This window comes from Vollenhovia emeryi, unplaced genomic scaffold, assembly GCF_000949405.1.
Source record: "Vollenhovia emeryi isolate VEMERY1.0 unplaced genomic scaffold, V.emery_V1.0 DF939348.1, whole genome shotgun sequence".
Lineage (NCBI taxonomy): Eukaryota > Metazoa > Arthropoda > Insecta > Hymenoptera > Formicidae > Vollenhovia > Vollenhovia emeryi.
In genome coordinates this window covers 21,903-43,258 of record NW_011967018.1, presented here as the reverse complement: position 1 = coordinate 43,258, position 21,356 = coordinate 21,903, and the positions used below count along the sequence as shown (strand labels likewise).

General features: G+C 36.4%; 1 protein-coding gene across 1 annotated transcript in view; it reads left to right on the top strand.

The window, feature by feature from the left end:
• LOC105558393 (titin) overlaps positions 1–21,356 on the top strand; it is a 44,307-nt gene that overhangs the window by 11,189 nt on the left and 11,762 nt on the right. The window contains exons 21-40 of the mRNA XM_012006047.1: positions 9–410; positions 653–875; positions 1,052–1,224; positions 1,715–1,854; positions 1,965–2,481; positions 2,565–2,708; positions 2,814–3,065; positions 3,153–5,854; positions 5,949–6,951; positions 7,070–7,468; positions 7,556–8,075; positions 8,325–8,496; positions 8,612–8,798; positions 10,518–10,857; positions 10,959–11,685; positions 11,830–12,168; positions 12,256–12,412; positions 12,502–12,668; positions 12,762–12,891; positions 18,586–21,327. Coding sequence (XP_011861437.1) covers positions 9–410; positions 653–875; positions 1,052–1,224; positions 1,715–1,854; positions 1,965–2,481; positions 2,565–2,708; positions 2,814–3,065; positions 3,153–5,854; positions 5,949–6,951; positions 7,070–7,468; positions 7,556–8,075; positions 8,325–8,496; positions 8,612–8,798; positions 10,518–10,857; positions 10,959–11,685; positions 11,830–12,168; positions 12,256–12,412; positions 12,502–12,668; positions 12,762–12,891; positions 18,586–21,327 — 11,436 coding nt within the window. The remainder of the gene's footprint in view (positions 1–8; positions 411–652; positions 876–1,051; positions 1,225–1,714; positions 1,855–1,964; positions 2,482–2,564; positions 2,709–2,813; positions 3,066–3,152; positions 5,855–5,948; positions 6,952–7,069; positions 7,469–7,555; positions 8,076–8,324; positions 8,497–8,611; positions 8,799–10,517; positions 10,858–10,958; positions 11,686–11,829; positions 12,169–12,255; positions 12,413–12,501; positions 12,669–12,761; positions 12,892–18,585; positions 21,328–21,356) is intronic.

Genomic DNA, 21,356 nt, shown 5'->3' with positions numbered 1-21,356 from the left:
CTTTTTAGCTCGAGCATCAATTATTCATGATACCCAACATGAGAGCGCATTGAAAAAGATACAATATCTTGAAGATGATTCAAGATATAAACGAGTGACCAAAGAAGATACGGTCATCGCCGAAAAGCCTGCTTTCGGACGACCATTGAAGAATATTGAACACCTCCCAGAAGGCAAAAGCGCCCATCTCGAAGCTACGTTGACTCCCGTGAATGATCCGACGATGATCGTTGAATGGTTTAGGAATGGACGTCCTATTCCCCAAGGACATAAATTTAAAACCACTTACGATTTTGGATACGTTGCTCTCGATATTCTTTATGCCTATCCTGAAGATTCGGGTACTTATATGTGTAAAGCGAGAAACGCTGTTGGCGAAGCAGTCACTACTTGCGTGATCAGCGTGGATTGTACGTAATATTTTACACTCTGTTTAGATTGCTAACTTGATCAACGAGTACCCATTAAATAATATTTTTATCGCGGACTTTCGAAACAAACGAGAGAACACGAGATAAAGCGAGATGAATTTTTCATATGTTTACTTTCCAAAATTTAGTGTGAACGAACTATTACATAATTTCTCACTTTATAAGCTTTTAATTACTAAAAGTATAGACACATGACTCATTAATTGTTTTGATTTATATAGCGAAACAAGGCTTATATCTCGATACATTGGATGCACAACGTTTACAAAAGATTCGAGAATTGGAAACTATCGAAGTCAAAGAAGATATTGAAAAAGAGGTTATTCATCAAAAACCTGTATTCTTAACGCCGCTAAACAATCTGGATCATCTCAAGGAAGGCGAGCATGCTCATCTGGAGTGTCGTGTGGAACCGATTAACGACCCGAATTTAAAGATTGAATGGTGAATATTTAATATTCAATACACACATGGATGATACATTGTAGTTGCATCTATAATCCAAGAAATATTCATCTAGAATTTAAATGTCTAAGAAATAGAATAAAAATGACAATAATATAACGATATTGATATGATGCCGTATAATTCAATCGATTGAATTTTCTTTAATTTAATAGGTTTGTCAATGGAGTTGCTATTAAAACTGGTCATCGTTTCCGTACAACGCATGATTTTGGCTATGTGGCTCTCGATATTCTTTATACTTATCCTGAAGATTCCGGTACATACATGTGTAAAGCAACCAACTTGGCTGGCGAAGCCGTTAATACTTGCACTATCAAAGTCGGCTGTAAGTATCGGTAGCGCATTGCGTGTTAATTCGTACATGTTAATTCTGTACTAACTATTTTGCGTAATTGTCAGCAAGAGCACAATATCCGAAGTCTAATTTTCCACTCGCGAAGAACTTGAAAACATTTGTCAGCAACGACAAAATTTATCAACAAGAGAAACGTCACTTGTCGAACGGGTACCAATGATATTTTTACGAAAAAGTTTTATTAAAAAAAAGAATTTTGGTAAAAATCTATAAACTCGTAAATCTTGCAAACTCAAACAAATTCTGTTTTACAGATGATATAAAATTATCATACTTCATAGAATTGTTAATCATATGAACGTGACATTTCGAGATACATTGACTTGATTATCTTCAGCTCAAGATTGATTGTAAAATCGGATTTATTTTAAAAAAGCAAGCACAAAGTTGATAATATATAAAAATATAGTTACCAAGAAAAACAAAAGAAAACAGTTTATGGTTTCTTCTTTTATCACAGCACGACGAAGTATTCTCTTGGATACTCAACATCCGGATGGTCTAGAAAAGATTCGAGAATTAGAGGCCCAAGGTCATCCGGCACGATTAGAAATCGAGGAACCGCCAGTCTCACCACCAAGATTTATCACTGAGCTTAGGGTAAATAATCATAACGATAACATGAGTTGACTATAATAGATATGAATATAATAAATATAAAAAGTTTAATAAGTAAAGCAAAGAAAATGAAACACGAGAATTCTTTCTAGGGTACAACCGAAGTATATGAGGGGCAAACAGCTCACTTCGAGTGTCAAGTAGAGCCTTTGCATGACGCAAATCTAAGAATCGAATTCTTCCACAATGGTAAACCATTACCATCGGCAGCGCGTTTCCATGTGACTTTCGATTTCGGATATGTGGCTCTGGATATTGGCCATGCTGTACCCGAAGATGCAGGACAATATTCTGTACGGGCGATTAACGCGTTGGGACAATGCGTATCATCTATCGAGCTTAAAGTAATTCCACGAGATAACATTATTCTGGATTCCCAACGGCCTGAGGGAATGGACAAAATCCGAGAGCTCGAAGCCCAACAGCCATGGAAGAGACCGGATATTCCGGAGCCTCAAACACGGCAGCGGCCAGTGTTCACTCAACCTTTGCAAAATATCGATGGCATTGCCGAGGGTCACACCGCACATTTCGAATGTAGACTCATACCCGTGGGTGATCCTATGCTCAAAGTGGAATGGTTCAGAAACGAAGTGCCCCTTGAGACAAGTAAGAATCATTAGATGCAAAATGTTACATGATATAATTATAATTCGTACGCAAAATTATTTATATAATTGCAATTTCCTTAGGTTCACGGATCACAAAAGTGCATGACTTTGGCTATGTGTCTCTGGATATCGCTCACGTGCGTGATGAAGACAAAGGAGTTTATATGTGTCGTGCGTCTAATCCATTGGGCGAAGCGGTTACCACAGCTTCAATGAAGATCAAAAGTAAATAATTTTACCTATTAAATTTAATCAAGCTACAATAAGATTGACTTACAATTAGTACGAGAGATATTTCATCTGTTTAATAAATTATTTACATTAATACAGCTAAGGCGAGCATACAGTTAGATACTCAACATCCGGAGGCTCAACGTAGAATCGCTCAGTTGGAAGCTAAGGAAACTGGGCGACCCGAGGAGCCGGAAAAGATGTTTGATAAGCCAATTTTTACGCAATTATTAACTGGGCCAACTGAACTTTGGGAAGGACAAATGGCTAGATACGAATGCAGAGTCGTTCCTGTCGGCGATCCAAGTTTAAGATTTGAGTGGTATATGAACGGAATCGAATTAAAAATGGGTAAGATAGCGTTTTTCCTTCGATAAGTGACATTTAGTATCACGGGTATTGGACATTAATTAAAAATCATTGTGCATTGATATTTAGGTTCACGTTTTCACGTAAGTCACGATTTCGGGTACGTAACGTTAGACATTCTAAAAGTTATCCCCGAAGATTCCGGAGTATATACCTGCAAAGCGATTAACCATGCAGGCGAGGCAATATCGTCGATTTCCCTGAAAGTAAAAGCCCGTTCAGCTATCGATTCTGACAGCATACAAGCGGACGCATGGCAAAAGATTCAATTGAAGGAAGCAGAACTTAATAAAGTGCCGGAAATGTTTATCGACACAACGCCGCAGCAAGCACCGGTTTTCACTAAACATCTCGAGAGCTTTGACAAACTGACAGAGGGTCAAAATGTCTATTTGGAAGCTCAAGTGGAGCCGCGGGCGGATCCCAATTTAAGAGTGGAATGGTTCAAGAATGGAATATCCCTCCAGACTGGAACGAGACTTCGTAGTACGTTTGATTTTGGTCTAGTAACATTGTCCATCAACGGGCTAAGAGCCGACGATTCGGCGATTTACACATGCAAAGCAACCAATCTTTTGGGAGAAGCCGTGTCGACCTGTAGTCTGAAAATTGCCGATCGTCACTGGTTATATGGAGATACCTTACATCCTGACGCTTTGCCAAAAATCGATGCTTTGGAGCAGCCTCAGATTACCTCTTTTGAGCAACCAGAACCTACGTACGAAGAACCAGTTTTCATTACTCATTTAAATAACGTGGAATGTATCGAGGGTGATAATGCTCATTTCGAATGTAATGTAGAACCATCGAAAGATCCGACTATGAAGATTGAATGGTTCTTGAACAGTAAACCCTTGCCGACCGGTGCTAGATTTAAGAGTACCTATGATTTCGGCTACGTAGCTCTGGACTTGACTCATGCTTACGAAGAAGATTCTGGCGTCATTACCGTTAAAGCCACAAATTCGAAAGGTAGTGCACAGACATCTGGTACTTTAAAATGCACCAGCAAGCAAAATATTTATCTTCAAACGCAGCATCCACAAGGAGAAGTTGGACTTGAGAAAGTGAAAGAAGCCGAAGATGCTTATTTGTCAAAATACAAGAGACCAGAAGAAGGTCCTGAACATGAGTATCCTAAACCGATCTGGACGGTGCCTCTCGGGCCCGAGTTTAAACTGGGAGAGTCCGAACCGTTACATCTCGAAGGACAAGTCGAGCCGAAGGATGATCCCAATTTGAAGATCGATTGGTACTTTAATGGGAAACCTTTGGAACATGGTTCACGCTTCAAAATGACTAGCGATTTTGGATTTGTCACTTTGGACTTGACGGACGTTTACGAGCGTGACTCTGGTATTTACACTTGCAAGGCCTATAACAAAGCAGGCGAAGCTTTCACTTCAACGACTATTTATTGCTCCACAAAGGAAAATGTCATCGAAAAGTCACAGCACCCCAAAGGCAAGGAAGGTCTCGAAGCGATTCAAGATTTAGAGGAATCTTTGAAACGGCAAGAAGGAGTTCCCTTGGGAGAGGAAGAAGGTCAACCACCGATGTTTACATCGCAATTCGAGAATTTAACCAATCTCTCGGAAGGAGAGATCGCTCACTTCGAAGCATCTCTCATCCCTACTGGTGATCAAACTATGGTGGTTGAATGGTTCTACAATGGTAAATCTTTAGAAGCTAGTCACCGCACGAGAACCGTTTACGCTTTCGGCATGGTTGTCCTCGAAGTTCTCGGCACCAAAATAGAAGATTCGGGCACTTATACTTGCAGGGCCACTAACAAATGGGGTAAAGCAGAAATTAGTGTGCAACTGGAATGCGTCGACAAGTCCAAGGGACAGAAACCTAAATTTACGACGCAGATTCAATCCTTGGAAGGCTTAAAAGATGGTCAATCGGCTCACTTTGAGTGTACTCTAATCCCAGTGGGTGATCCTCACATGAAAGTCGAGTGGTTCCACAATGGAAAGCCTCTAAGACACTCGTCACGTTTCAAAATGGTCTCTGACTTTGGCTTTGTAGTTATGGATATTGCCGGAGTGATGTCTCATGACACCGGAGAATACGTTTGTAAAGCTAGCAATAAATACGGCGAGGATTATACAAAAGCCACGATCAGATGCTTCGGCAAAAGCGGAGTTTACTTAGATTCTCTGCAGCCGGACTCGCTCGCTAGAATTCGAGAGCTCGAAAGTTATACCGGAGAGCAAGCAACTACGCCTACGACTCCCGTTGCTGAACCACCCAAGTTTATTACGCAGATCGCTGATATTACGAAACTGGTAGAAGGGCAGTCCGCACATTTCGAGGCCAGACTGACCCCAGTGAACGATCCCGATTTGAAAGTCGAGTGGTATTACAACGGCAAGAAACTTCCTCACGGCCATCGATATCGCACCTTCCATGACTTTGGTATTGTTATCCTGGACATACTCTATTGTTACGAAGAGAATTCCGGGGTTTATGAATGCAGGGCCGTTAACAAGTATGGCGAAGATTCTACAAGAGCAACGCTCAAATGCTTCTCCAAGGCTAATCTCGTTTTGGAATCGCAACTTCCGAAGGGCATGGAAGGCGGTCTAGAAAAAATCCAAACTCTCGAAGACTCAATGATACGTACAAAGGACGAAAAGATTGTAGAAGAACGTGGCAAAGCTCCTATGTTCACTGTACCTTTAAGTAATATTGATGGTTTACGGGAGGGAGAGAGCGCACATTTTGAGGCACGAGTAATTCCTACAGACGATCCAAAATTAAAGGTAAAATTTCTTTAAATTTTAAATTGTATATTATATATTTGCATGTAGATATATACGCGTTTTGTTAAACATTATATTGTTCTCTTTAATACAGGTCGAATGGTTTTGGAATGGTAAACCATTGCGAACAGGATCTCGCTTCCGCACTTTTTGCGATTTTGGTTTCGTCATTTTAGAAATCTCTCCCATTTATCCTGAAGACTCTGGCGAATATAGTTGTAGAGCGTCAAATGATTATGGTGAAGCGGTGACGACGTGCACAATGAAGTGTACAGGCAAACGTAGTATTATTTTGGAATCTCAGTTACCCAAAGGTATGGAGAGTACAATCGATAAAATCGCTGAATTGGAAGGTCTTGGGGCTGTTCCGGGTCAGATCAGTCCGGAGGATGACACTGGTAGACCGCCAGAGTTTATCACAACTCCTTCCGACTTAACTTTGACTGAAAACTCTCTTGCTCACTTTGAATGCCGGCTACAGCCAATTAACGATTCTAGCATGAGAGTCGAATGGTTTCACAATGGCAAGCCTCTTCTCGCTGGTAGCAGAGTGAAGACGATTCATGACTTTGGCTTCGTCATTTTAGAAGTTGCAAATTGTTATCAACGCGATTCGGGCTTATACACCTGTAAAGCCACAAATCGTCATGGCGAAGCCACAGTGTCGTGCAAGCTTCAAGTTCGCGGACGTCAGGGTATCATTCTGGAGCCTCAATTACCGAGTAATTTTAAAACCGGTACAGAAAGTATTCAGAAATTGGAAGAATCCTTATATAAGAAAGATGAAATCTTGGCGGAGGAAGAAACGCCAAATCCACCGAGATTTATTGTCGAACTTAAAGATATCGAAGTCGAGGAGGCTGGACCGAGTCACTTCGATTGTAGAGTCGAACCTGTGAGTGATTCTACTATGCGTATCGATTGGTTTCACAATGGACGGCCCTTCGCGACAGGCTCGCGAGTGCATCAAATTAATGATTTTGGATTTATATCATTGGATATGTCGTATACATATGCACGAGACAGTGGCGAATATGTCTGCAGAGCTACCAACAAGTGGGGTTCTGCCACTACCAAGGCCACTATTACTTGCAAATGTAAGTTATGTCTTAACATTTCAGGCTTAAAAATATACGCTTTTACATTTTAATTTACTGTTATAATGTAAAATAATCTCTTTTTTTCTGTCCTCTCTTTCTCTCTCTCTTCTCGCAGCTAAGAAAACGATAGACTTTGATTCTCAATTGCCAATGGGAATGAGCGGCGAAAAGTTAAAAGAACTAGAGCGAGGACCGGTCTCTCAAGCTCCTGTGGAAGAAGCACCGCGACAACCACCTCATTTCATCACGCAAATCCAGTCAACGACTATCGACGAAGGTGAACCGGTCAGATTTGAATGCCGTGTAGAGCCAAAAGAGGATCCGAATCTACGCATCGAATGGTACAGAAATGGTAAATTAATACCTGCTGGGCACAGATATAGATCGGTTTACGATATGGGATTCGTGTCGATGGATATCTTGTACGTATATCCCGAGGATTCTGGTGAATACGTTTGTAAGGCCATCAACGACCTTGGAGAAGATACCACTCGAGCTGCTGTATCTTGCAAGAGTATGTTATTACATTTTTTACCCATGTTCACATTCTTCAAATTGACTGTATCAGAGTAAACTCATCAAATAAATGTTTCTTTCACAGAATTACCTAGCATTATTCTGCAAAATCAAGTACCAAAAGGTATGAAAAAATCCGAGGCCTTGATGCAAATGGAAGCGACGATTAAAAAATATACTTCAGAAATTCACTTAACTGAAGACGATCTATATGATGCGGATAAGAAGCAACCACCTCGTTTCGTCACACAGATTCAAGATCAGACTGATCTTATTGAAATGAATAGTACCAAGTTCGAATGCCAATTGGCGCCCGTGGGTGATCCAAATATGAAGGTCGAATGGTTCTTTAACGGGAAACCATTACCCCATAAGAATCGATTTACGCCTATTTATGATTTTGGCTATGTAGCCATGAACTTTGGTTGGGTCTATCCAGAGGATAGCGGCGAGTATCTATGTAGAGCTACGAATCTTTATGGCATGGACGAGACTAGAGCTATAATCAAAACTGCGGGAAAACCAGGAATTATCTATGAGTCCCAACTTCCAAAAGGTATGAAGAGCATCGAGAAGATCAGAGAAATGGAAGCAGCGTGGCAAATGTAAGATATTATTTTGAATTTTACTCGTGTAAAACGAAAAATTTCGGCAAATATCGATTCAGTTTGCTTCGTTCTATTTAACTTTTCCGGCTGATCCAAGTATCGCATGTGATTCCCTGTATATATAGAAAAAAGATCACTTTCCGTGTGAGATTTATTTGTCCGTATTATACATATATGTACGACGAAAGATCGTCGTGGAATCGAATACAAAATGGCAACGTATATTATTTACAAAATTATTTATAGCGTTCCTGAAGAGGAAGGTGAAGAAGAAAAAGTACGCTCGGCGCCTATTTTCGTGAGCAAACCAGAACCGGTAACGGTTGAAGAAGGTGACTGGTCTAGATTTTGTTGTCGAGTCACTGGACATCCAAGACCTCGAGTTATGTGGATAATCAATGGACATACGGTAGTTAATGTAAGTGTCGAAATGCGATACCATTTCTGACACGTTAAATGATGTCAGTGTTTCTCGTAAAAATATATTCGTGTAATTATATATATTTAATATAACGTCCTTTGCTTTCTCGCAGGGATCCCGCTATAAACTAACATATGACGGCATGTATCATCTGGATATACCAAAGACCAGACAATACGATCACGGTAAAGTGGAAGTGATTGCAAGAAGCTCGGTTGGCGAAGCACGTACAGAAACGACTATAACGGTCAAGCAGCGAAGCGATGACTACCGTGGTGTATTAAAAAATTCACCAAGACGTAAGTTTTCTCACTTCACTGTTATACACGTATACGCCCATGAATTCTTCGCGTCGCATAATGAAATAAAATATACTTTTTACTGTAGAGCAACAAGATTGTACATAAAAGAGAAATATGAATATGAAAAGTGTAAATTTAACTATAATTAATAACTTTTTGTAACCTTCTTGAAAAGTACGAAAATACGAAGAATTCACGCGCAGTGAATAATTTGAACGGGTTACAACGATACAGATATATCACACGTGAAAGTGAAAAAGCGGTTGCACACTTCCAATAACGATTCGCGAGAGGCGAGCGTAGATTGGAAAGTATCAAGCAACCGAAACATAATACATATAATATATATCGATACGACACATGCATTTTATTCGAATACAGAAAACACTTTAGACCATTCGAACATAAATAATCCCTTCCTTCCCGCTCTCCACATTTGGCACTCCAAAGCCACGAAAATCACCTTAAATCCGACAGCTTCTTCTGCTTCTCCTTCTTCTTCGTCATGGTTGGAAATTTCGGCGAGAATATTAGAGCGATATCGTCTTAGATCAAAGGTATCGTATCTCTCAATCATCAATATTCAGGTATGGATAATATAATCGTCAGAAGAGAACGTTAATATTGTTTTATATTTTATTAATGTTTTTTTTCATAAATATAATTAAATATTGTTGCGCTGGAGAACACGGGTTTATTGCTCATAAGTTGTTTCATCTAATCTCTATTTATTTTACCTGATACGTATCTCATATTTATACTTATATCTTTTGAATATGTATTTAAAATATTGATTATTTATTTTTATTCATTGCGTTATAGGCATTACACTTCCCTCTTTCGTATTATTGAAATAATTTATGTCAGGTATTGATTTTGGAAAGTGCAAATGTCGAGCAGATTTCCGTATCTCTCAATATTGCGCAATCAATATGATTTCATCCTAATCCCTATCATGTGTTTAATTTGTTGTTTTTCTTGTATTTTTGTTTTCCTTTTCCTTTTCTTTTTCTTTTTTTAGATACTTATGCGTTTCCCGTATTACCTATCCTTTGATGTCTCGCACGGGAAGTAGCGAGCAATTGTATGTTAAAATTAATTCGTCGAAAAAGAAGCAAAGTTCGACGACTTATACAGAATTATTCAGTTAATCAAACAGAAAATCTTTGCAGTTGAACAGATTTGTTTCTTTTAAATTTGAAGGAAAACCTTCTCATAACACGAAGGAAAGCACGTTCGCAAGAAACAAACGATTTAGTCTAACAGTGTTTTCGAATGATAAAATGATAAAGCAAAACAATTTCAGATATGTATTAACCATTCGAATTTTCCACTTCCAGCTCGATTCCTATTATCTATTATAATTAGGTGTCGTCGATATGTGTTGCATCGTCGTTCACGTATTGTGTCTTAAAGTATCGTGGTTTCCAGTTAGATAAACTTACTTGTTTCTTGACTAAGAGAAACGCAACGTTGCTTCAATGAGGTTTTTAATTTCGATCTTGTATAATAAATTATAATGCGAACAATCCTTTGCTTTTCAAGCAAAAATATATGGGAACGTTAATACTTGCAAAAATACCTCACTGAAGTTATATTCGAGTTGTATCGAGTTTATCTCAATATGAACCAATCAGTATGTCCGCACGCGTTCTTCTTTACGTGCGTAATACGAAAGGCATAAGGGCACACAAATATCATGTATTGTTTCTTTAGCTTGGTACGATTATGGGCTAACACAATATCAGTCCGAGCGGCAAGACACAGAATTGGAGCGGGTATTCGATGAACGTCATCAAAGCGTTTCCCAAGGGATTGAAATTGCCACAGAACACCTTGGTCATAAAGTTATTAAAGAGCCTGAGACCGATTGGCAGAAATCCGTCAAGAGCAAGAAAAATGAAGATTATTACAATAAACTGATGAATCTCGAAGAAGAACAAATGCTCAAAGAGTCTAGATTAAGGGAATCTTCACATCAGTTTGCTATTCCCGGTGACAAAGTTGTTGCACATTCCTTAGCAAAAGGAATGGCCCAAAAGTATGAAGAAAGTTTGTAAGTATCAATAAAAATAAATATTCGATAATGTTACCAATGAATATTTAAATAGTGGTAATTTATTGCTAATTACTTTATTGCCAATTTCTCATTACTAGAGAGGAACAACCTGAACAAGAACAACCAGTACAACCACCTCCGAAGTATGTAAAGAAGCCGTTTGTTACCGAGGTGGATATAGATACGGAACGCGTTAAAGCCACAGGAAAATATCCTCCGGGACCGTCTGAATCCACAGTTCATGGTCGCGAAGTTCATGTTGCTAAACAAAAACAGACACAAAAGGAAGTCAAGGGTGACTTAGAAATAACAAGAAAAATCACCGCGACAGAGACTACAGAAGTAGAACACAAAGCGAAGACGCAAGAACGTGTGGTGCAAGGTCAAGCCAAACCTGCCAAACCGCCCGTTTTCACGAAGAAGATTCAACCTTGTAGAGCGTTTGAGCAAGAACAGGCCAAATTTGAGGTTGAATTCGATGGTGATCCACTACCGACTATTAAATGGTACCGCGAAGATTTTCCCATACAAAACTCAGCCGACCTTCAAATTTATACCTTCAGTACCAAATCGGTGTTAATTGTCAGACAAGTTTTTATGGAAGATTCTGGTGTCTTTTCCGTTATCGCTGAGAATAGAGGAGGAAAAGCCAAATGTAGTGCCAATTTAGTGGTAGAGGAACGCAGAAGACAGCCTGGACGAGGCGGTGCGGTACCACCCAGTTTCTTAACCACGATCCAATCTGCTTCTGTTGCTACTGGACAACTCGCCAGATTCGATGCTAAGATTACCGGCACCAAACCTCTGGATGTTTATTGGCTCAAGGTAAAATACTTAATTGTAAGATGTGTGCGTATTATCATTTTTCTGGGTTAATTTTTTTTTATTACAAGTTTTTCGATAAGTGAATTTACGCGCATAATATACGAAGTTTGAAATGATTTAAATTTCAACATTTTTTTATTATAGAACGGTAAAAAGATAACAGCGGATATTCGTTACAAAACTTTGGAAGAAGACAATATCTATACACTTCTGATCCTGGAAACAGTACCAGAAGATAGTGGCAAGTACGAATGTGTTGCAATTAACAGTGCTGGAGAGGCACGTTGTGAAGCAGAATGCACTGTTCGCGGACCTCAATCACCAACAAAGGTTGCAAAACCTACAACACCAACAGCAGAAAAAGCGCCAACTGTTCTAGAACCATTAAAGGATCAAACCATTAAGGAAGGAACTTCCGTCGCTTTTGCCTGCAGGATCACAGGAAAACCTGTTCCTACTATACAATGGAAGAAAGCTGATAAGGTATCCAAGGCTACGATAATAATTTCGATGCTATTGAGTTTTTCTAATAATTTCACTCGCAAATGTTTATTGTGTATGTTTGCATAGGTCATCAAACCATCCAAGTACTTTCAAATGCAAAAAGAAGGCGATTTCTGTACTCTGAGGATTTCTGAAGCCTTCCCCGAAGACGAAGGTGTTTATAAGTGCATTGCTAAAAATCCCGCTGGTGAGGTCACGACGTCTGCCAATCTCCGAGTTCTCGGTAAGACAAACAGAAAGGAGAATATAAATAAAAATTTTTATACCGCATAAAATTAATGCATAAAATTATTTTTCTTTACTCTCAATTAGCGCCCGATACAGCTGATGTCCTGCCAAAATTGACACCTTTGAAAGATCAGATAGTGATAGAAGGACAACCAGCTCAATTTAAAACTCAAGTGAGTCCGGCAAAGCCTAAGCCAACGATTCAATGGTATCGAGAGGGTGCCTTGATCCCACAATCACCAGATTTCCAGGTAGATAATTCACTACTGCTCTCCCGTAAAACATCAAACAAAACTTCACGTTTAAACACGATGCTCAGGGAAGACATGACGTATCATTTTCAGATGATTCATGAAGGCAACAATGCGGTGCTACTGATAGCGACCACGTACGAGGAGGATACAGGCACCTTTACTTGCCGCGCTACAACTTCAGCCGGTACCGTAGAAACGTCCGCCAAACTCATCGTCAAAAGTAAGAACTGAATCAAAGATATAGATTCGATTGCTAACACGACACGCAATTGTTCTTATATTATACTTCTCCAAAAATTGCCGGAGACGAACGTATACTCGAGACAGTAGCATGATAAATTAATTAACATTGACAAGTTAATAATGTTATTGAATTAATATAAGTCTGTTAGATCTTAGAAAAGGTAATATTAACTCTTTTAAAGTCTGTACGTGTCTTATACATTGATTAAATTTCAATTATCATGTAATTCTTTATCTTTCGATATTTGCATAACATTGAACACTCTTGAAGACATTATAGATTATTATGGTTTTCGAGATTTTGGAACAATTAGTTGCTCTTCAATAGCGTATAATACAGTAAAATGGACATAAAATGAATGTTGATGTGAAATGATTATTGAACTTAAGAATTTTTTCAATACACAATTGACCATTAGCTAATGTATACATTAGTTGCTTTTCAATAGTGTATGTCATATGATACAGCAAAATGGATATAAAATGGATGTTGATGTGGAGTGATCATTGAACTTAAGAGTTTTTCCAATACACAATTGACCATTGCTCTATTAATGTATACACCAGTTTCCGTCTAACGTGTTCATTGCGACTAACGTCTTTAAATCGTTATTAAATCTCAAGTACAGTCGTCTCCGCGCAGCGCGATTAGCTATATATTTACTCGTATTTTTACTTTTGTGCTTTATTGTTGCCTTCCTTGAAAAAAACATAACATACCGACCTATTCTTGCTAGATTTCTCAACTTCCATCTTAAACAAATCTCCTCTAATAAAAAATATCGTGCGCGCTCGGGGAGTTTGTACTAACTTGTCATATTTTGAGAATAGCTGAGCGAGTGAAACGAGGAGTAATTAATAACAACAGATCCTTGCATTACAAAACTACAAACTTTGCGCGAAAAAAAAATCTAAAGATATTTCAAATATGTGAAGATTGTAAGAATGATACCGAAATTGAAGCGCTGCAAAATTAAAATGAGAATTCAAATTGTTTGTAATGCAATCGGTCGGGACCGAAGTGTGATTATTTTTTGAGATCAATGTAGACGAATGATAGAGTGAAACATTGTTCCACCTGCACCGCCATATTTACATTTGCATCTCAACAACATAATGTTCGTAGCCTTTTTACAAAGAATACTCTGCGAACTTTGTAAATAGGTAATAGTATCGAAAATGGAATTTTGCGCGATATGTTAATTAATATCATGGATTAAAAAAAAGAAGAATAGCGGTGCAACTACGTTGAATAATAACTCGTTTTCTCGTTCGCTGTATAGTCTTGATGTTTATTATAAATCGTATCATTAAAAAAAATCTATTTATATACACGTATTACACAATTTTCTTACTATATATGTACGCCTACACTTTACAAATATATATATATATGTGTATATATATGTATATATATGTATATATATATTTATCTATCAGGAATTTATAATGGCACACATATACATACATAAAAATATCATCTAACGTCCTACTAATCAATTATTTATTATTGTACAATGGAAGTCGCAATAAAACCAAATGTTCTAAGTACGTCCAAGTCTCGTTTGTTGCCGTTTTGACAACTCTATCGTCTCAATTATTAATATGTCGTTAATCTTTGTCGTGAACGACAATTTTAACGTAATCCCCGATAGAAAAATCTTTGAGGCGATGGTGGATTCTAGTCCAATATAATATAAAACATATGTAAAAGTTATATAATTATTAGTAAAATATGTTTTTACAAATTCCGCGTAAATCATCTAACTAAATTGTTACATTCAATGCTTTTGTAATAAAGATGATACATAATATATACCTATTATTGGAAAACGAAAGGTTTTTCTAATAGAATGTTCTTTCCTTGAACTCTCTCGCTGAGATGTATTGCACACAAGAAAGAAAATACACAACGTGTATTTAATTTTACTAAAAAAGCAAATATCAAAAGAAAAATTTCGCGTAAAAACAAAAATTTCCAATTCTTCTAATTTTTTCTTCATCAAATATTACAGAAGCATAATTGCGATTTGATTAGTGTATCAGTATATTTGCGTAATAAATACAATGTTTTTCAAATGATCTTAATAACTAAGTCCGCAAATAAGTAAGCCCTCAACTGTATATATACTTTTTTTATATAAAATAATATATATAACATATAGTAATTTACATCGACCACTTCTAATGTGCAGAAGACATGCGAAAGTTTATTCCAAGCGAAAAGTAATTGCAGTGCCGTGTGCACACCAGGCTAGGCCCTTTTCTTAGTCTATTTTTGAGCACGTGATGTGTATTACATTACCTAGCTATATTTGGCTGCCGGCTCAGATCCCCGCAAAGATTTATCGACCACGATGGCTTAGGTCGTTCGTGTTCTTGCTTACAGAAACTATTTAAAGTTAACGTATAATCTATTATCAATGTACTTTGTATTATTACTTAATAAAATTAAGAAGCTTACAGTACAGTTTATAGTACAGTTTATATTTATATATCTTTCAAAATGCATCACGTGCACATAGATATGCATTCAGGATCTTTAAATAGAAAATATTCGAGCATATTATATGTAAGTTGCTAAAATCTTGCTAAAATATTCGTTACAAATATACATGATATTTATGTATATATGTTTTTCAATATTTTGAATATTGGTCCCTTGTGGCCAGTCCTTAAGAATTTCAGAATCGAATTGAACAAATATATTTTTAAAAATGCTATTTTTATTTCTAATTATCTTGGAACTAATGAAGAGAAATTTTTAAAAACCATACTGCGTCTTGATATTTTCGGCGTCTCGAATGCGATATTTCATGGACATTGTAAATGGAAAAAAAGACACATATATAACAGTTTTGATTGTGATGAAAATATTGAATGACCTTGAAAATGGAACGACAGTACTTCTCAAGAGAACAAAAGGACACGCTGATTCATCAAGAAGATATTCTTTTCTGTGGTCTATATCTGTTTTTGATTCCAAATCCACCTTCGCTTGGTGCTTCGTCAGCACAGTAATTTCGGAGGAAGCTGGCCAAAGTAGTTGACTATTTTGGCTCCGTCTCGAGCCAGCTGCTAGTGATTCAGACATGCCAGGAATAATACGGGGAAGCGCGTGTCAGCGTACTCTGCAAAACGAGTGAAAATTATTTTTAGTAAATCAGCAACTTGGACTTCACGACATACCTCATGTCCAATATACCTCGATGTTGCAATACTTTAATGTAACAGTTCATGTCTATCACAGTGCAATTATATTTATTGTTAGTATAATAAATATTTTATGAAACAAAATGTTGGTTAAAAATAAGCTAAAATTTTTAAACGCTTTTCTACAATTTTATTTTTTAAATAAATAAATAAATCTTTATTATTATTTTATTTATTCTACTCAATAATTGTCGAAATAAAAGTTGAATCTCGGTCAAAAAAATTATTCACTATTTATTTAAAGATTTTAGAAATAGCAATTTATTGTTGCTTTGCATTTCTTTAATCTATCTGTGTAATTAAGACAAAACATAAAACATTTATTCATAATTAAAAATATAGTACAGCATTATCAACTGACAATGATTATTGCTATTCACATATTAACTTCACTATTAACTTATGTATAAAAAATATTTATATAAAAATTAATCTTTTAGTTAATAAGTTTATTTGACAATGAGAAAAGATGTGTAATGTTCTATATTATATGTATGTATATATGTATGTGTATACATATATACACACCTATACACGCAGTGGTTGACATACCGCGTTTTATATCAAATAGTCATAAAACTTACAGGACAAGATAGAGAGAAGTAAAAAGCGTATACTAAAAGAAATAAAGCATATTTGCCTTTATCTCTGCCTTTATTTTTATTATAATTATATTAAAGATATAATCTTGCGATTCATCTAATAAAGTGTATGTTATCATGCAGAAAGTAATAAATCTCTGCCCTCGTCACTCATTTGCATCTGCATTTGTTCACACATAAATATAGTTTTCTAAGTTTTCGATGAATATTTAACTGAAGATAAATCAGTCTTCCAAACGATGAAATCACAATTTTTTTCAGTAATTTTTTAATATCATTATTTATAATATATCAATAATTAAATAATAACTGCACTTAACACATACATATTAATTGGCTAAGAAAAAACTAATGAGTAAGAAAGCGCTATATATATATATATATATATATATATATATATATATGAAAAACGAAATTTAAATGTGTTCAAAGAAAAATTATATAAAGACAAAATATTTTAAGCATAATATTTTTAAGCGTATTTTATGGCACATTCACTTAAAACAGCTACACACACACACACACACTCACACAAATTGTCGAACTGTCCATATAATATACACGAATATTTCAATTGTATCACTTTACGATAGGAAAATGGATTTTTGTCGACGTGCTCGAATGTAATTACATTTTAAAATCAAGTACATAAGAGAAAGAAACGTCTACTGAAATAACAAACGTCAGAAATGTACATGACAAATTTCTTTCTTTTCCAATATCACTTTTGAATATCACTGAAATAATGCAATCATTTTCACTGTCACATTCATCGTATTGTAAGGCGACGATGACTTTGCTCGGTTTTCTTTCGTTCCTTCGTCTTCGACTTCCAACTGATTACTATTACGAATAGATGTAGTATGAAGTAGGGACGCGAGTCTTATACGTCAAGGATCCCCACCGAGTTACTCCGCGGGAGACTACTTGAGGGAAGCTTCACAAGCATCTAACCCCACGGACTCCACGAATTCCACGGACACGGCAACTGTACAACTCAAACTCAACTCGCGCGATTATACTTAATAAAATATCTATTATCTAAGACTTGTCCTCGTGTACATTAAAGATAATGATATCGCGACGTTATCATATTATTTGAAATAGTATTGTATTTTATTGTATTTCGAAGAATATTCTTACGCAGTCGAGACAAACTCTCTAGATTCAGACTATTTAAAAATAACATAATGGCTGTAGATCTACTTTTACATTTTCACTGGACTTTCTTTAACGCTTGCATTTTATGTGCAAGTGTAATATATTTGATTGATTCGCTACTAAACTTTATTCCTCAATATTGTTATCAAGCGACATCCATTTGTGTGTGCGTGTGTTTTTTTATTTCAGTGTTTATTGTTAACAATACTAGTTAAAAAAATTCATGCATTTTTACAATTACTTCTTTCATTGCTACAATTGCCTTTTAATAAATTTTTATTGTTGTAATATCAAGATGCTAAGTTAAATATAGTCTTTCACAAGTTATACATTAATAACTCAAATAATCCACTGTTCCAAGGTCAGTTATCTGGCAAAATGCCTTGCCAGATTCTGTCCTAGGAAGTTAATTCGGTCAAAATCTATTCCTTGTTATTCGGCGATTACAAAATAAATTTGTAAACGCATTTATGTCGTATACAATTACATTGTAAAGATATTATCGCACAAAATACTTATTTATGACAAATGCCAAAAGATTGATAAGTTATTATGAATTTATAAATAGATTTTACCTTAATTTAATCGTATAATGTAAATAAGGCTTTTTCTTAATACAATGTACGCATGGTGTGACAAACAAATAGTCGAAAACATTCAAAAATCTATTTATAATAATTTTCCATAACTTGCAGAAAGAAAAGAAGCCTATTACGCGGTTCCCGCGGAAACGGGTGCCAGTATCGATGTAGATGCAAAACTTCATCAGAATTGGAAGGAAGATACAGCTCTGAGATCTTTAGTTCTCGACGAAAATGGTTTACCACTTGAAGTACAACTTCAATCTGGCGATGAATCGCTACCTTGGCGAAAAGGACGTGTTCAACCCCGACCTCGAACTCGCGATTCACTTCCATGGAGGAAAGTACAAACTAAATCAAGAGATTCTTCTTTGGATAAACTTCGAGCCTTCGAGAGTCAAATAAAACCGTGGACCGAGGAAGAAGTAATTTTGAAAAAAACTCCTCAGATTATCAAGGATGTAACGTCAGAAAGGTTGGAAGAAGTTGAGTTGAAGCCGACAAAGATTGAGAAAAAAGATATCTCTGGACCCAGTCTAGAAATAATCAAATTGAAATCGATACCTAAAGATGCAACAAAAAGCATAACAACCGAAGAATATGTTAGTGACGATATTACTAGTGAACATTACAGAGAGCAAGTAGATACTACTTTATTGAAAACGTCGCGTCATTTAGATGAAACTGTGTCGAAAAAAGAGAAACCCCAGGAATCAAGATCATGGACGGAGGAGCAAATTATATTAAAGAAAAGAAAACCAAAGACCAAAATAGTTTCCGAAGTGGATATAGAAAAAATAAATTTTCTCGAACAAGAGGACACTTCTTTGCTTGCAATTTCAAAGGATGAAGAAACACAAAAGTTAAGAAAAGAAAAGCCTATCACAGAAACGATAGAACAACCGAAGTCTTGGATGGAAGAAAAAATTGCTTTGAAGAAAACAAAACCTGAAAGAAAAGAGATACCTAAGGAAACGCTCGAAACCGTTTCACTAAAACCTTCGCAAATAGTAAAAACAGATCTCGAGAAATTAACTTTAGATAAGGCAGATCTAAAACCAATTTCAAAAGAAGTAGCTGAAGCAATTTCAGTAGAAGAAGTTACGCGGATTGACCTCTCTACAGAAAAACCAGTGAGAACAGCAAGCAAAGACGTGGATAAAACAGTGATAGATGAAGCAAAACCATGGACAGAAGAAAAAATTACCTTAAGAAAATCTAAACCTGTTCAAAAAGAAATCGAAAAAGAAACGATGGAAACGGTAGAATTAAAATCATCTAAATTTACTAAACCAATACTTCAAAAACCAAGTTTAGAAAAACTAGAACTGAAACCTGTCACAAAAGAAAAGGCAGATACTAGAGAAATCGTTAAAAGTACTGAATACGCTGAACAGGAAGATACTTCGTTACTTCGAGTTTCAACGGAAGTACACGATGATATCACGTCGAAACCCGGTGTAAGCAAAAAGGTAGCACGAGAAAGAAAACGTGACGTCGAAGATATTGGAATATATGTAGAGGAAGAAAATACTGCTTTGCTTAAGGTTATGTCAGAACGTGAAACTACAATTGATAAAAGGGTAAAGAAGCAAGAGGAAATACCACAAGAAAAGCCACAGTCAAAGTCATGGGTGGAAGAAAAAATAATCTTAAAGAAAACAAAACCGGAACTAAAAGAAGTACATAAAGAAACTCTTGAAGAAGTATTATTAAAGCCTACATCAAGAGCAGACAAAGTAATATCGAAGAAGGAATTAGGAGAGAAAGTAGATTTGAAACACGTCAAAATACAAAGTATGGATTCAATTGATATGAAAAAGCAAGAAACCGTACCATATCATGAAGAAGAATCTAAAACTATTATCCAAATCGCCGAAGACATTAAGTCTACTGAAAAAGAGAGTCGTAAGAAAAAACCTGATGGAAGTATATCATACGCGGAAGAGGAAGATGCTACGATCCTCAGCATCGATAAAACCGTAATCGAGAAATCCAAAAAAGAAGATATACCAGTGCCTTGGATTAGAGGCAAAAAAGCAAAAGAAAAGAGAGAAGTTGAGGAAATAAAACCATTTGAAGTAATTAAACCTGAAATTAAATCAGAAGAGGATAAACCTACAGAGATTTCACAAGCTCTATGGCGTCGTAAACCAAAACCTTCAATTCAAAAGAAGACTACAGAAATTGAATCTGATAAAGAAAAATCTGATACTACAGAAATATCTGAAGCAATATGGCGAAAACCTGAAAAAAGTAAATCAACAAAAGTGGTTAAAGACGAACCTCAAGTTGAAGATTTCACATCTGTAGTACTGAAACCGGCAAAATGGCACGAAAAGCCGGAAAAGCAAAAACTGACAGAAGAAATAACATTAAAACCAGCAAAACAATTGCCTAAAGAAAAAGAAGAACCAGGCAGTATTGTCCTTCAACCAGTAACAAAGGAAACATTAAAACCAGAAACTATAACTAAAAAAATTGATAACGAAGATGTACCTACTGAAAGAATGGATGTACCATGGAGACGTGGAAAGAAATCAACACGAACTGAACAAAAACCAGAAGATGTACAGTTAAAACCAAGTAAACAAATACAAAGACTCGAAGAACCAAAATCTGAGGAAGTTGTATTAAAACCTGTTAGAAAGCTGCCTAAAGAGGAAGAATCTAAGGAAGAAATCACACTAAAACCAGTGAAAAAAGAGAAAGTTGAGGAGAAACCGGAAGAAGTACGATTGAAGCCAGTGAGAAGGATAGAGAAACCTGAAGAACCGAAACCTGAGGAAGTTGTACTAAAACCTGTTAAAAAGCTGCCTAAAGAGGAAGAATCTAAGGAAGAAATCACACTAAAACCAGTGAAAAAAGAGAAAGTTGAGGAGAAA